General features: G+C 37.4%; 1 protein-coding gene and 1 long non-coding RNA gene across 2 annotated transcripts; one reads left to right on the forward strand and one right to left on the reverse strand.

Annotated features, from left to right (window-relative positions):
• Positions 1-2474: 2474 nt before the first annotated feature.
• Positions 2475-4210, reverse strand: LOC125225468. Its single transcript, XM_048129208.1, has 4 exons — positions 4036-4210; positions 3765-3855; positions 3068-3307; positions 2475-2719 (listed from the first exon to the last, which is right to left on the reverse strand). The coding sequence occupies exons 1-4, from the start codon at positions 4114-4116 to the stop codon at positions 2676-2678; spliced, it is 456 nt and encodes a 151-aa protein (XP_047985165.1). The 5' UTR covers positions 4117-4210; the 3' UTR covers positions 2475-2675.
• A 10306-nt stretch (positions 4211-14516) lies between these two features.
• On the forward strand, positions 14517-15441 carry LOC125225803. The gene is made up of 2 exons (XR_007177022.1): positions 14517-14948; positions 15345-15441. It is a non-coding gene; the product is annotated as an uncharacterized LOC125225803 (long non-coding RNA).
• The last annotated feature ends 724 nt before the right edge of the window (positions 15442-16165 follow it).

The raw sequence follows: 16165 nt of genomic DNA on the forward strand, positions 1-16165 counted from the left end.
TAAATGTTGAGTCTGCGGATCAAGTTTTCAAGCATGGCCATTATTCCTCCAGGAATACACTGTTCAGCATGACAACCAACAATACTTTTTCCAGAAACTATAGCCTGTTGATGTTATAAGTGTGGTGATTTTTTTTTCTAAACAATTTACTTCCTCAGAGAACATTTGCTCTGCTATTTCAGGGTAAACCATAGGAACGTAACCGGAAGAAGCTGATAGCCTCATTGTACCTCGCCCAAAAGATATGGCGGAACAGGGACTCACGCGTATCATCACATCTTCCGATACAGATGTCTTGGTATTTAAATAAAAACCACTGGAGTCTTCGGGTGAAGGATAGACGTAAAGTCAGTGGCCAGATTCGGGTTTGGACCTAGCTTAGAGCCTCGAAAGGTCTTTGCCTCATGTGAGACCTCGAGTGAGTTTAGGGTGGTAACGGATGCTAGAGTGTCCCATGCCCTTCGTTGAGTTTATCTCGCAGTTTGTAGCCGTGGAGGCTTTCAGGGCGTTACGTGCGAGATCGGACGTGATGTAAATGGAGGCAGGAATGACGGCAAAACGACACTTTACGAGTGCCTCAGCCGCCAAACCATACCGGTAAACAGGCCTGAGTCCATGCTTGCTCACTAAAATATGTGTTAAGAACGGTCCCAATTTGGCATTTAAGCATGTGATCTATGGAGCTAATTATATTGGGAAATTTCCAATTTTTATCTAGTATATTTTCTTAAGACTTCAAATGAGAATAACCTACCGGAGTATAAGGTACTACTGCTATTCGTGGTTTTTACGATTTTACGTCTGATGCGTTAAGTTAAGTTATACCAGCTTTGATAGAAACATCGCAGTAACTACAAAGTCTTCCTGGAGGAATAATCGCCATGCTTGAAAAGTTCACTCCAGTTCAACTTGGTGAGCAAGAAACTGTTTACTACCGAAAATAAATTAGTACCTAACCAACATCGGCAGCACTCCGTGTCGTATAACAACGCCCCATATTCTGGATATTACTTCTGTGCCTATGCCATCATCCTGGGGTTGGAAGACGTACAATGATAGTTGGGTACTGCAGTGGTCTGAAAACAGGGAGATATGGTATGAATATGTATACTTGGACAATTGCGGTTGTGAAAAAGGCTGCGAAACAATACGCTGTACGTGTTGTGGGTCTACCCTGCGCGGCGCAATGCAAATAATGCAATGTATTAATAATGTTATCATTATTTCCTTGTTTGATATTATTTTGTATCTCTTTTATCTTTCAGTATAACCTAGACGAGAAGCAAAAAATATGTTTTGTATTAATATATGTTTCCGTAGCCCCTACAGGAGTTGTCGAAAATTATCTCTGGAGTCCTCGGAAAGGACAATTGCTATTAATACAAATGTTATGTTATGTGCATTTAAGTTCTTTTACGTATTAAAATAAAAATTATGTGATGGTCAAGTTTACGGGGGTTGTCTAAATATACCTAAACTCGGAATAAAAAACTAATAATGTATATAAATACTAAAAACATTGATTCTGAATAGTAATATAGTAAGTTGTGACCGAAATAAATAATCAGTCTTGCGTGTATAGCGGTACCAAACGATACGATGCATCACATATCAAGTGCAAAGACGTCTTTCAAACCCGCGCGCTTCATTTTCAATGCGTATAGTTCAAAAACTACTGAACGGATTTTAATGTTTTTTTGTTTTATTTTGTAGACGTTAATATCAGATTTTATTTAAATAAATAAAAATGTGACCATATGGTAGAAAAACTATTTGTAAATTTCGTGAGAATAAAAAAAATTGAAAATTTCATATTTTTTTTATTATTCGGCCGCCATCTTTATTTTTTAAATGATTTTAATTTTTATATAAATAAATGTTTTAATACAAACTGATAGCTATCCCAACCATTAAAATCGGAGCAGCCGTTATGATTCCAAAATTGTTTACATCGCGTGCGAAAACGTCTATCAAATCCGCGCGCTCCATTTCAAATGAGTATAGTTCAAAAACTACTCAACGGATTTTCATGATTTTTATTTTATTATGTAGATAATATTATCAGGTTCAATTTAAATACATAAAAATGTGACCATATCATAGAAAATTTATTGGTAAATTGCACGAGAATGAAAAAAAAAGTTTGAAATTTTCATATTTTTCTTATTATTCGGCCGCCATCTTAATTTTTTTATAACTTTATTTTTTTATATTAATGAACACTTCAATAAAATGCGATAGACACCCCAACCATCAAAATCGGTGCAGCTGTTACGATTCTATAAATTTTTAAAAATATGCGGCCGCCATTTTGGAAAATGTCCGCCATCTTGAATTCTAGTGGATGAAAATCGTGTTTCCTCGGATGAAAACGTTTATATTGGTCCCTAGTATCACTGTGCAAAGTGGCTTGCTTTCTGCATAAAGTGCAGCTTTTGACCAGAATTTCGCCGTAAGCCCTATGACTATAAATATCAAATATCATTGTGTCTCCCTTCTAGAAAAATACATATTTTTCACTATCAACTATCAAGTTATCAAGATCATAATTATGAGAAAATAATCAACTATATTTAGCCTAGAATATTCTTTGGAAGATTTTCACTAAATGCTATAAATCTTGGATCTATATAGTGTTATATATTGGAGCTAAAACTAGGAATTATCCACATGTACTAGTGTCGGAGTATCATTTGGCAGTAGAGGAAGCTGTCCAGCACTGAAACGGAAACATATTATAAAATAACATACCTATTCTACATAACAACAAATCTAACATTTTATTTCACCTGTTTACTAAACCACCACCAGTTTCACCAGTTTTATTTATTTAAAATGTTTGGCACTAAATAAAATACAGTATAAATCTGTATCATGTATTGATAATGGTCAATCAATCTTGACCAGTGTTAAAATATGTCATGAATAACAACAACCATTATATGCACCTGGAATTCTTTGTATTGTATTGTCTGAGACCCCAAGCCTTTTTGAATATGAAACATGATTTGCATCACTCTAATTTACTCAAAAGTCCGTAAACTATAGTAATAGTAAGCATACTTACAATATTGTGCAGCGCTGATCAGTAAATCATACAGCTGTATAGGCCCCTTCCCTTTAAGGACCACCTCGGACACAAACACATAAACCACCCGACTTGTCTCAAACAGTGAATCCAACAGCAACCAAGTCGTAATATTCCGACCGGTGTTCAGAGCTGTGCTACGGTTCATGACGATACAGCTGTTTAGGAAGCCTATGGCACTGGTCACTACCATTAGGCCGGAAATGAAGTAGTGAACTCCTGAAAAAAAAATATTTTTTACGGTTATATTGTTTAAGGAAATGAAGTAGTGAACTCCTGTTAATACTTAAACCTAATACTAAAAAAATATTTTTTACGGTTATATTGTTTAAGGAGTGTTTTTACTCTATTCTTATTAGACTTTTAACATTATCTTAAATTAGATTAATAACACTAACTGTAGAGTAATTATCATCAGATTGTCCAAATATTTTGCTAACCACTTTATTTTAAATTTTATCACAGTACTTGGTACTGTCTCTGATATTCCAATTAAGAGTATTCAAGGTAAGTAGTTTGTGTTCCAAAAAAATGATTTAGTATAATTTATTAATGAAATGATTTCCTATTTAACATCATCTGTTGATGTAGAGGGGTTTTGAGTTCAATAGGACCAGTAAAAGGCTAAGTATACGGAACTATACAATACGCCAATTTATATAACCAGGATACGAACCCAAATCGCTACCGAATAATGGCTCCAAATAGAATAATTCAGGCTTCAACAAACGAAGCAGAGCCATCACAAACGCGGTCGAAGACGAAATCTGCAATCATATAAATTAAATAAACATACGCAATCAAAACGACCCTTGTTCTCGCTTTTAAGAACATAATCACAGCCACGGTTTAAGCTAATTATGTTCTTCATTTGTAAGTCAACAACCTTGTGCAAACTGAGACAAAATAAACAGTAAATATACCAAAATAAATACAGTTAAACTTACAGAGAACACTGCCGCCACAACTCGCACGTACATTTTCAAGTCTAATAGAGGCATGGCTTTTGTTTTCGATTGTGTTGACATCGAGACGAGGGTAGGAAATGAACTTGGAATGCTATAACAGGTCAAGTTTTAATATTTACGGCAGTGAAAATCGATACGAAATCCGTAATTTGCGCGGTCGTATTTCATTGGACGTCAATTTTGACATTGACAGTTATCACTCTATATAGTTTATGCCTACGTTGAATAAGGTTGTCTATGTTTTACTGATTAATTCAATTTATTAATGGATTAATCACTAGAATATTTTTACTGAAAGTCATTGTCATATTTAAAATATTCTACTTCATTATTTTCTATTTCAGTATTATCCTTTGAGGCCATCTACAAAACAAACTTTGTAACTGTAAGTTGAGACCGTATCGATAGATGGCGCTAGCAAGAAGTAAATAACTTTTCAAACCCTTCGACCGAACCAAAGTCCAACTGTAAATCTACTTCGATCGGTATTTTCTTCTGAAAACCAGCGATATCTCAAGGTCCCTGGATGAGTAGCCAACAATTCAATCGATTACACTCCGTTGCATGGGTAACAAGCGATTCTCACCTCACTTTCGCTGAAGCATCTTGCTCTCAATTATATTATTATAGCTTAACAGTCTTAACACCTTCCTATAAACAGCCGCTATCTGCTATAGCTATACGAATGCTCACGCTTGGTAGTTTGATACCTACCTACTTTACGTGCTAACTTTTTGCTCCTTAAAATAAGCTGTTTTTTTTATTAATTACCTTTATCCAAATATATTTATTAATTTGAAACCATTAAAACTACAATCAATCGTGTTTTCTACCCCTCGTGCCGCGGAAAATATTGTTCAGTTTACAATTGAATGATCGCATTCGCAACATTTAAACGATTTTGTCACGGTTGTCCGCCGCTCGTCAGCTTTTGACAATCGCATTTGAATATCTACGAACAATTAATTTCAACTCTTGGCTGTCAACAGATCCACAAATGCTTTCAATTAAATTAACTTTCTTATTTTACTTGATAAAAGAACAGCTAATGAATGTGTTACATTTCGCTTTAAATTGTTTGGAATTTCAATTCAATTCAATTCAATTATTTATTCGTGATAACTAATTACAAGACATACACTTGTAAAAGACAAAACATTAATCAAATCAAATAATAGTACATTACGATACAAGTGCGTAAAAAAGGAAGTTCGAAACGAGTGGCGATAAATTAAAACACGACCGAAGGGAGTGTTTTAAATCGACACGAGTTACGAATTTCCTTTTCGCACGTGTATCGTACGACATTTTTCAGTACAGATGAGCCTCCGAAGTTTCGACCTGGCATATAATGAACCACTTCTCGCACTAGTGCGTAAAAAAAACACCATACTGTACTGAAAAATATATTAAAACATAATTATAATATTGTCTTCGGTTACCGCGATAGTTACTCATGAAATAAAACTATGGAAATCGCGTATAATGAATTTAAAATTCATCCCGACGTTTCGAACTCTTTACAGCGTTCGTGGTCAACGGGTGACTGAGGAAAAATTACAATGTGCAAAAGCTACCCACATACAAAAATATTAACGACCACGAACGCTGTAAAGAGTTCGAAACGTCGGGATGAATTTTAAATTCATTATACGCGATTTAATCTGTTTCCATAGTTTTATTACATAATTATAAGTTACCACGAAATGGACTCAGCATTTAAAGCTAACCCGAGGTCCACGCTGGTCTTCCGCTGGAATGGTATTGTAAAAAAAACCAACAAAGTTGTATTTTAATGTTTAACTCTATAGATTAGGGTCAATGAATCCTGCCTGCTTCGAGAATACTCATTTACCCTAGTTATGTACGTGGACGGTAAACAAAAAAGCGTTTACAGCCCGCCTAGTTCCACAGGGATTCATCTTTATTACTAGATTCACCTACTTTTATCAATTTTAAAACAGTTAATTTGACTTTATTCGTCCTTTACCCACTAGAGATAAAATGAGTTTTTACCCCTGGTCCTTATGTCAAAAACGTGTTTACAGTGAGGGGAACAAGACTCTGTGATTAGGGTCAATGTGCTGCTTCATCCTCATACCCTAGTTTTGTTTATGTACGTGGACGGTAAACAAGCTTACAGCCCGCTTGGTGTTAAGCAGTATCCGTAGCCCATGGATGTATGGATGCAACTTTAGCGGTAGGTATTACATGTGTATGTACCTACCTACCGGTACAGACACTGTTAAATACTATCAATCAATTGTATACTTATGTGAAAGCATGAATAAATGAATATGAATATCATAACTACACTGATGATGTCTACAAATTTTTTTTTTTTTCAAAATGTGTATTGACTCACGTCAATCATGATATTAAAATAAAGAAGCATGTCATATTTGTTCTTATAAAAAATAAAAACACGCAAAAATATTTAAGAAAATATGAAAAGTGCGAAAAGCCATCTAGGTTTAAGTAAAAAAATTTTACGCTTTTTTTATTTGCATTAAATGTAAAATATGATTTTGGCGCGACAGAGCCAGCGGCGTATCGCTTTCGTTTGGCGTCGGAGAAACTTCGGCTACGGGGCCAGGCTGCGAAACAGCGCCATCTAGGAAACGAAGCGCTCTAGATAAAGGCCCATACATTTCAGGGGTGCGCTTTTTTGTATGGGCTTTGTCGGTCCTGGTATTATGTCGTCCTTGGTAATGGCGAGTCGATACACTCGCTTTAGCGACCTTACTTAACATTTTATTCATAAAATGTTAATGAACTTGAGCAATTGAGTATTCAATGGTGGGTGGAGGTGATTGACATGTTTTTTTTTTGGAAATATTCGAATAAAATTATCCTGTGACGTATTTAATTTTTGTAGTTTGGATAAATACACCTACTCAGGCGCAAGAAGCTTCACATTTTTATTGTCAGGAGAAAAGTTACAACGTTTAAATAACACTGTGTATAGGTCCCATGGACCACAGCACTGGATTATGCAAATGGATTGCCAGCTTTTTGTCCGGCAGACGCATACGAGCCGTAGTAGACGGTAGCTGCTCCGATAGCATGGACATAAACGCTGGCGTCCCGCAAGGTTCTGTGCTATCCCCAACGCTGTTCTTGCTGCATATCAATGACATGTTGTCTATCGGCGACATCCATTGCTATGCGGATGACAGTACTGGGGATACATTTTACACGGGCCGTGCTAATATCCCTCGTTCAATGGTGCTAGAAAGTCGTGAAAAGCTTGTGTCGGACATCGAGAGGATTCTGTCCGGAGTCTCGGTGTGGGGTCGGGACAACCTAGTCTGTTTCAATCCCACTAAGACCCAGGTGTGTGCGTTCACCGCTAAGAAAACCCCATTTACTGTGGTTCCACAGTTTCAAGGCACAGCGCTTACCTTGTCAGGAAGTATTGGGATCCTCGGAGTCGACATTTCGAGTAGCGTCCAATTCCGTTGTCACTTGGAAGGGAAAGCTGCGTTGGCATCCAAAAAGCTCGGTGTGCTCAACAGAGCGAGGGGATACTTTACTCCGGGGCAAAGACTGCTCTTGTACAAGTCGCAAGTTAGACCCCACATGGAGTACTGCTGTCACCTTTGGGCAGGAGCACCTGGATACCAGCTTGGACCCTTTGACTCGATCCAGAGACGCGCTGTACGAATTGTCGACGATCCCAAACTCACAGGCGGTATTGAACCCTTAAGTCTAAGGAGGGACTTCGCCTCCTTATGTGTGTTCTATCGCCTGTACAATGGGTTGTGTTCTGAAGAACTGTTTGACATGATGCCAACGGCCACTTTTCATCATCGCACCGCTCGCCATCGACAGGGCGCTCATCCACACACCTTGCAACCTAAATGGTCGCGCACCGTGCGGTTTCAGAGGAATTTCCTCCCACGAACGCTCCGGCTGTGGAATGAGCTCCCTGTCGAGGTATTCCCGATGAACTACAGTATGGGGTTCTTCAAAAAAGGAGTGTACAAGTTTCTAATGGGTCGGCAACGCGCACGTGACACCCCTTGAGTTGCGGGCGTCCATAGGTTACGGTGACCGCTTTCCATCAGGCGGGCCGTATACCTGTTTGCCACCGACGTGGTATAAAAAAAAAAAAAAAAAAAGCACACAACGCACCACAGCGCGACCTTGGTGCGGTCGTTGTTAGCTAGGTACTTAGTTTACACAATTCTTTAGTTTAGTTACTATCTTGCATCAATATTTGTAACAACAGCATGACACCAACCTATTCAAACTATTTTCAAACACAGACTGGCAATAAAATAAAATAACAATTAACAAAATTAGAACGAACCCAAATTTAAATTTCGAACCATTCAAAATCGGGGGGCGCAATAATGGCCGACAATCAACCGCCATTCACGCTGACCACTCAATCCGATTACCGATTAATTCGATTAAAAATAAATAACTACTCATAGAAACCGCTGTTTCATTCAAAAGTCAACTCAATCTCAATGGAGAAAGGATGTGAGCGACCGCATAATTTTTACGGTTTTTTCGATTTGTGTTCCATTTATGAATTTACGAGTTGTTGCCAGTTATAAATTTTGTAAGTGTTGCGTCATTGACCATTCATTTTTGGTGAGTTATTATTTGATTACACGATGTGTGGTTTATGTTTACAGTTTTATGATTATGCAGTTTTCATTTATTCCCTCGACGATGTAATTTTATTACCCCGGAAAATGATTGAGTAGGTATATTAGAAGAAGATACGTATGATCCCCATGTATAAATATACATGTATCTCATTCACGTCATAGGCCCGCCACAGACAGTCTTAAATATTCATAATCTTAGAAAAAAATTGTATGCAAATTGACACTGACAGATCTGTCAGTGTCAGTTTGAACTGTCAGTTTGCATACAATTTTTTTTTAAGATTATGAATTTTTCAGACTGACTGTAGGTACTAATACTAGCACTGATACTAGATGTATAACAGACTATAAAGATCATCTTCAGCACTTGTTCATAGGCTACGGTAACAGTAGGGTACGGTAGTTAATTTGGCAACTTACATTACCATTATTTATAATTATGAATGTTAGCTTGTTTGCCACGTTCATTTAGAATGGTCATTATTAATAGGTTCATATATTTTGTCTTCGTACATAAACAATTTGGCAACATAAGCCGACTGGAAACCCTGCTAAAAATTTAAATATTTTACTTACAGAGAGTCAGAAGTCCAAATTGAAGGTTTACCAACGGGCTATTTAGCGTAGTATTCTAGGTGTGAAGAGGACCGATCGTATCAGGAATACCACGCTGCGTTCAAAAACCCGCATTGCCGACGTCGGCGAGAGGACTGCCAGGCTCAAATGGGACTGGGCTGGTCACGTCTGCCGCATGCATCCTGACAGATGGGCTAGTGTACCCACCAAGTGGATGCCACAAATAGAGCGCGGACGCGGCAGGCCCAGAAGAAGATGGAGGGATGACCTAGACACGTTTCTCACCAACTGGCCGGAAGAGGCACTAATAAACCGGGAGTCATGGAGGTTAAGGGTCCTTTGCCCAGCAGTGGGACACCATTATAGGCTAGATAAAAAAAAATTAATATAATTTCACTTTTCTAAATGGTACAATAAAAAATAACACAATAACTATTGCACATATACAAAATGCAATGTCTCTATTATCATTATCAATTATCTCCCAAAATGTAACAAATGCAAAAGTGATAGCCACTTAATTTCTATTTATACTGACCACTTGCTGTGGTCATTCACTGGTCAATCTAAAAACAATATTAAAACTATCGGAAACACATCTCTAAAACCCGTGAATAGAGTCCTTTTCACATCACTTAAACAAAAGTAAAAAAAAAAACAATTTGAAGTGGATGCGATGGTCCACTGAGAACTAACCTTTAAACCATAGACAACAAGAACGGGCGATGGCTGAATAGCGCCATTGTCAAAGCTTGGGGCTAATCGTTGCGCAATAAAGCGGTATGGTCACTGCTTTGATGTAAACCACTTTATTTTATTACAATAATATTGACTCTTGTCAGTTGGAAAGTTGTGGGTATGGTTGGATAAGTCTTGCCACGAAGCGGAAAATTTGAAAAATATAGTGGCGAAAGTTTATAGTCCCATTTTTTTTAATTTTCCTTGTTGCTAATGAAGTTGACCGACTACGTTTTTTATTGGCAGCTCAAGGATTTTTTCCCAAATAAAAAGCATAATTCATTTCCTCATTTTTTTCCTAAAATAGGCGACAAACAATAACAAGGAAACATTTTGTATATCTAATAGAATACGTTTAAGGAACAAACAATTTTACAGTAAATAAAAAAATAAGTTACAGAAATGAAATAGAATTGTTTTTTTGGTCGAAGTACTTTTGACACAAATCTGTAGGCGTTCAACCTTCTGCCTTTTGCTATGAGTGGCTACGATCACAAACACAGCGTAGTAGCGATATGACGATATATACAATTGCTACGATGGCTACAACGGCAGTGTTGGCTATAGAATTTATAGTTTTGAATATTACACGGTTCTAATACGAATTTTAGTCGATAATATTATACAATAAGCATGATTTTGAATTATTTCTGAATTATAATTCTCATTATTGACGAAAAATAGTGACACCAAAACTGAAATAGTATTTAATGCAACCGGTGTTTAAGGGAGGTAAAACAAGGTGAATGGCGCGTTTATTATTCGAATCTGAGCGACAGAAACTTACAAAACTAATTTTATTCAAAGGAAATTAAAATTTATGAAAAAAACAATTACTTATTTTTATTTCACTGAGTAGAAATTAAATATAACACAATGTATAATAGTGCTAAAAGTAAACTACTTAGTATTTCACACACAAAGTATAAAACAAAGGTCTACACTAAAAGTGTCGAGTCTAGGTGGTCAAGTCTTACTCTATGACACGGTTCGCTTCACGCGCATGCGCCTCGCGCTGCCGCCGCTGCCGGTCGGCGCACAGAATATGTTCGAGTTGTCATTTCTAGTACGTAGTACATAGTAGTTCAATGGCTATAGGTCGATGTAGCGTTAATTTCACGTAGCACTCAGTCGTTAAACGTTAAACCGACTACATAAATATGTAAAATAAGTACCAACCTAAGTACGTATAAAAATACTATTTAAAATAAGTACAAGATGTAGTGCGAAAAGGGTTTCCTTCGTATTTTTTCGGAAACGTTCGTATTTGTCATGCTAGTCAATGTCAGTACAACTTGTACTGAGACCAACTGAGCATGAGTCTTTTTTAGGGTTCCGTACCTCAAAGAGGAAAAACGGAACCCTTATTAGGGTTCCGTACCTCAAAGAGGAAAAACGGAACCCTTATAGGATCACTCGTGTGTCTGTCTGTCCCTCTGTTACAGCCGATTTCTCCGAAACTACTGGACCGATTTACTTGAAATTTGGTACACATATGTAAACCTGTGGCCCAAAGACGGACATGTAATTTAATTAAATGAAATTTAATCATAGGGGTCACTTTTGGGGGGTAAACTTGAAAATTAAAAATCAAAGTTATTAAAACTATATTGTGTTATATATATCAAATGAAAGAGCATTTTATGAGCATTTGAAATATATTTTTTTTAAATTTTTGATTTTGGTACTTTAGAAGTAATTTAAGAAAATAGACAAAAAATGACCATTCCCCCCCCCCTTATCTCCGAAACTACTTAGCGTAAAATTTTCAAAAAAATACACGAGATAGCCCTCTACCTGTAGATTACAGGAAAACCTATTAGAAATCTACAGTCAAGCGTAAGTCGGACTTACTAGAAAAAAACTCAAATTAAGATTTTCACTCACTGACGCTGCAAGCAGTTACTAAACGTCTTAAAATTTTGTAAGCGTGATGGACAGGTAGAAAGAAATTCAATTTGACTTTTTCTTTTTAGAAATTGTTCAATTTTTTTTTTTCATTTGCCAAAATGACTTAAGTTCCTACTAAAAAGGAGGCGCTTAAGACCGTTTGTAAGTGGACTGAGCAAAATTTTGTTCAAATCGGTCCAAAAAAGGTCTCTGTTGACGAAAACATAGAATTTGTGCCAACGACAGCCCAAATCTGAAGTCCATTTTGCTCTATCTCTTATCGTTTCCGAGATATATACGTAAAGTCTTGAAAGTGCGAAAAGTTAACTTTGCCATCACAGTCGTTCAGGCGCTCATGAGTTCTTTGTATGGAAAAGTCGAAAACCGACTCGCACTTGACCAATGTTCATAGAACGTGTTGTGGTTTTTTACGCGGGTCCGCGACTGACGACGTTCGAATGTTTTGTTCGGAAATGTTTGAGGGTGGTTTCTTTGAAACGTCGCCGGCGGCGGGTGGTTCGACGGGCGAAGGTCACACGCCGCACGCGACGGTCTGTATTCGTTTTGTACAATAGCAACGGACGGCGGGTGGCGTCTTGATATGGAAAATGACTGACTTCACTAAAGATAATGATGAACTCATTGAGGTAATACTAGAGAGGACACTGCGAGCAAAACGTTTGCGCTACAAACATAAGTCCATTGGACTTATGTTTCTGCCTGCACACAAATAAAATGTCAAAAATGCCTTCCTGCGCAACAAGATGCTGTTTAAGCCATACGAGAAAATCGAATAAAACTGACGTGTCACATTTCATCGGTTAGTATACACGCTATGTTAATCGATCTTTATTTAAGTAATTATTTCAATGAAGGGACGCGCTCCTCAAACGCGAAGCTATCGCTGCCATTTTGTTGAACGAAATCATAGATTCATCGCATCATAATCGCACAGACTTGACATGTAGGTAATGAAGTATAGTAATTGTGATTATATTCTGTTTGTAATATATAAAAGAGAAATGTTAAATTTATTTCACGTTATACTTATGAATACTACACAGTTCTAACACGAGTTGTAATCGATATTTTCATACAATAGTAACCTATGATTTTCTTCAAGGGCAATTAAAGTAGGTATATGAAAAAAATCAATAATGTATTTTGTTTCACTTAGTAGAACTTAAACATAGCACAATGTATGATAGTGCTAAAATTAAACTGCTTACCCCCTTATTCATAAACGTTCACTAAAGTTATCAAGCCGATAAAGTTCGTTTGTCCCTTTCTATCACACCAATACGCCGAAAAGGGACAAACGAACTTTATCGGCTTGATAACTTTAGTGTGCGTTTATGAATAAGGGGGTTAGTATTTTACAAAAAGTATAAAAAAAGGTCTACACTAAGAGTGTCGCGTCTAGGTGGTCATTGGTCAAGTCTTACTCTATGACACGGTACCTCCCCACGCATGCGCCGCGCGCTGCCGGCCGGAGCACAGACTTTGTTTGGGGTGTAATTTCTAGTATGTTAGTACATAGTAATTCAATGGATGAATTGTACTTCTGTGAACTGTTTTCGATATACTTAATCGAATATATGATGTAAATTTTTCTTTACTACAATGCAAGTGTTTGAGTACCAAGTTAAAAATTTCACTTTCTTTTTGCCGGTTTCATACAAAAATATCGTTTGACTGTCTCTTTTTTTGGGTAATATCAATATTTATATGGAAACGGATTAAGTCGCCTATAATCTTCTTCCTCTAAGAATTACAATGTAAGTATTTTTGCATTCATTTTGATCAGAGCACAACACAACAGTTCAAAAATCAGTCTACCAGAGCTTCTGAGTTCCGTCGCCGACGACGGGTGACCAAGGGTCAGAAAACCCACGCACCCGCGACCGACAGCGTGTGGCACAGCGGCACATGCGGCTCACATCACATCCAAACGCCGCCGGGCGCGTGTGACGGGCCAGAGAAACCAGGGCCTTAGGGCTAGGTGATTCTGATTATCGCCGCGCCGCAGAGGACGCATTGAGGGGGGGGGGGCGGTGCCTACAGCAGTTGTAGTTGTATGCATACCTAGCTCACGCACACAGACGCGTCCGCTGGCGCCGCCAGGGGCGGCTCACTCCGCTATCCTATCGCCGCGCTACAAGTATATCCTGGCGGCCGCGAGCTGTGGCCGCGAGTTCGCGGCCTACTCAGGGGTGGCGCACATTCTCACGGAATGCACGTTCGCACTTTCTATTGTTACTTTACGTCGCGAGGTTTTTTAAGCGATGTCCGCGGGTGGAATGGCTAATAATACTTAATTAAATAGACTTATTTAATAAAATAAATACCAAAAGATATTCTTATACAGATCTACTACTGATTAAGTCCCACGGAAAAGTTCAATAAGGCTTGTGATGTTGGAACCTTGAACAAAAATATATAAATACAGCGTATATACCTAGAAAGTACTCAAGACTTGAATATAATAATATAACATTTAATGTGAGTATTAATTCGTTTGGATCCATTGGTAACCCTATCACCGGACGCCGCGCACGTGCGGCTCGTTTCTTTGTAAGAATGTTGTAGGTATTTAAAAAGGCGGCATTTCGGAAACATCAAAGCATGGACGTATATATATGGACGAGACATGTTGTTCTATACATACAATTGCTTATATAAATAGCACCCATTTTGACGTTGAACGCATAAACATATCGCTGTCTCGTTTTAACTCAGCACTATAACCGATGACAAAAGAATATGACAGTATTTCAGTACGTACATAAAGTGGAACATGAATATGCGTAAATACCTAATGCGACCGAAAATCCGCCATGTTTTGTTCTGTGAATGTCATTGTCAGTGAGTTCAGGCGGTAGATGTCCTGTCAAAACGTCGCGAGAAAAGTGAAATAATTTAATTATCTTCAAAAAAAAAGCGTGATAACTGAATATATTTGCAGGTGAATGTGAATAATTACGGTGAAAATATGCCAGTGTGTAGTGTGATAGGCTGCGGCATCAGAAAGACACCAAATCAGTCATCTTTGACCTTACACAGGTACGCTATGATTTTCATCAAAAATATTGATTATTGTTAATGTTGCTGGTAAATTGAAGAATGTATTACATTATAATTAGTAAGGTTGTTATGTGCAGCTATAAGTTATGAAGAGATGTGACTTATTTTACTATATTTTTAAGCTTAAATAATGTAAACATTGCAGCTAGGGTTGTACATTTTTTATCGACTTTGATATCGATTTTCTATGATTGCTTATTACCATTTTCTTATTTTATCATGCTACTCCGCTTAAAACCAAAAATATCTTAAATTAACAATTAAAACGTATTTTAAACGTTACCAAGAAATTACCAGAAAAAGAAAAAGTGGCTGGATGCTATCGGATTAGAAAATATAAAGCCAAATGTAAAGGATATTTTTATTTGTTCGCAGGGGCGGCTCACTCCGCGTCGTTCATCTAATGGTGCAATTACAAGACAATTACATTAATATTTTTTTATTTTTAATGAAATAAATATTCTGAAGGTGTTTAGTTATTTTTACCCGTCGATTCTAGTGGCACCTGTACGAATAATAAGAACTTATGTCTATAGGTATATATATGATAAAAATGATGTTTTTTTTTACGTTATTATCTAAATAGAGTTCATTATCACGTTATTATTTGAGATGTGTTTATGAAATTTGGCGCACATGTCTATCTTGCATGTCTCAATATATGAGCCAAATTTGACACGTTTATGTAAAATACTTGTTGAGTTGTGAGGGGGTCAAAAGTGGCTCCAAATGGTTCGTGTAATATAACACACGGTGCTGCTCGCCAGTTCTGTTACTTGAATTTGGCTTGACACGCTACCGCATGTCTAGAAACCTCTGTTATTATTATCAAGAAAACTGTCAGCCAAAAGCATGTCAGTGTAGGGTATTATGTCAGCATAAGTGCGTTTTCACATTATCCGATCCGATATCGGGTGTCGGACCGATATCCCATACATTACAGGCGCCATCTTGGATTTTTTCTATTGAAATCCTTCCGACATCCGATATCGGATCGGATAGTGTGTAAACGGCCTAAGTAGGCTAAACTAATAACCCCCATTAGTAAGTATCATGAGCTAATTATCGTGTATGGACTGTATAAAACTCTTATGCTGAGGCCACTCCCTTAAATAAATGGTATTCATTAAATAAATCAAATTATAAATTCTAGTACAGTCTAAATGTAGTATGCCTGAAAAAGGGCAGCAAACCAC

The sequence above is a fragment of the Leguminivora glycinivorella genome, chromosome 4 (genome assembly GCF_023078275.1).
Source record: "Leguminivora glycinivorella isolate SPB_JAAS2020 chromosome 4, LegGlyc_1.1, whole genome shotgun sequence".
In the NCBI taxonomy this organism is placed as follows: Eukaryota; Metazoa; Arthropoda; class Insecta; order Lepidoptera; family Tortricidae; genus Leguminivora; species Leguminivora glycinivorella.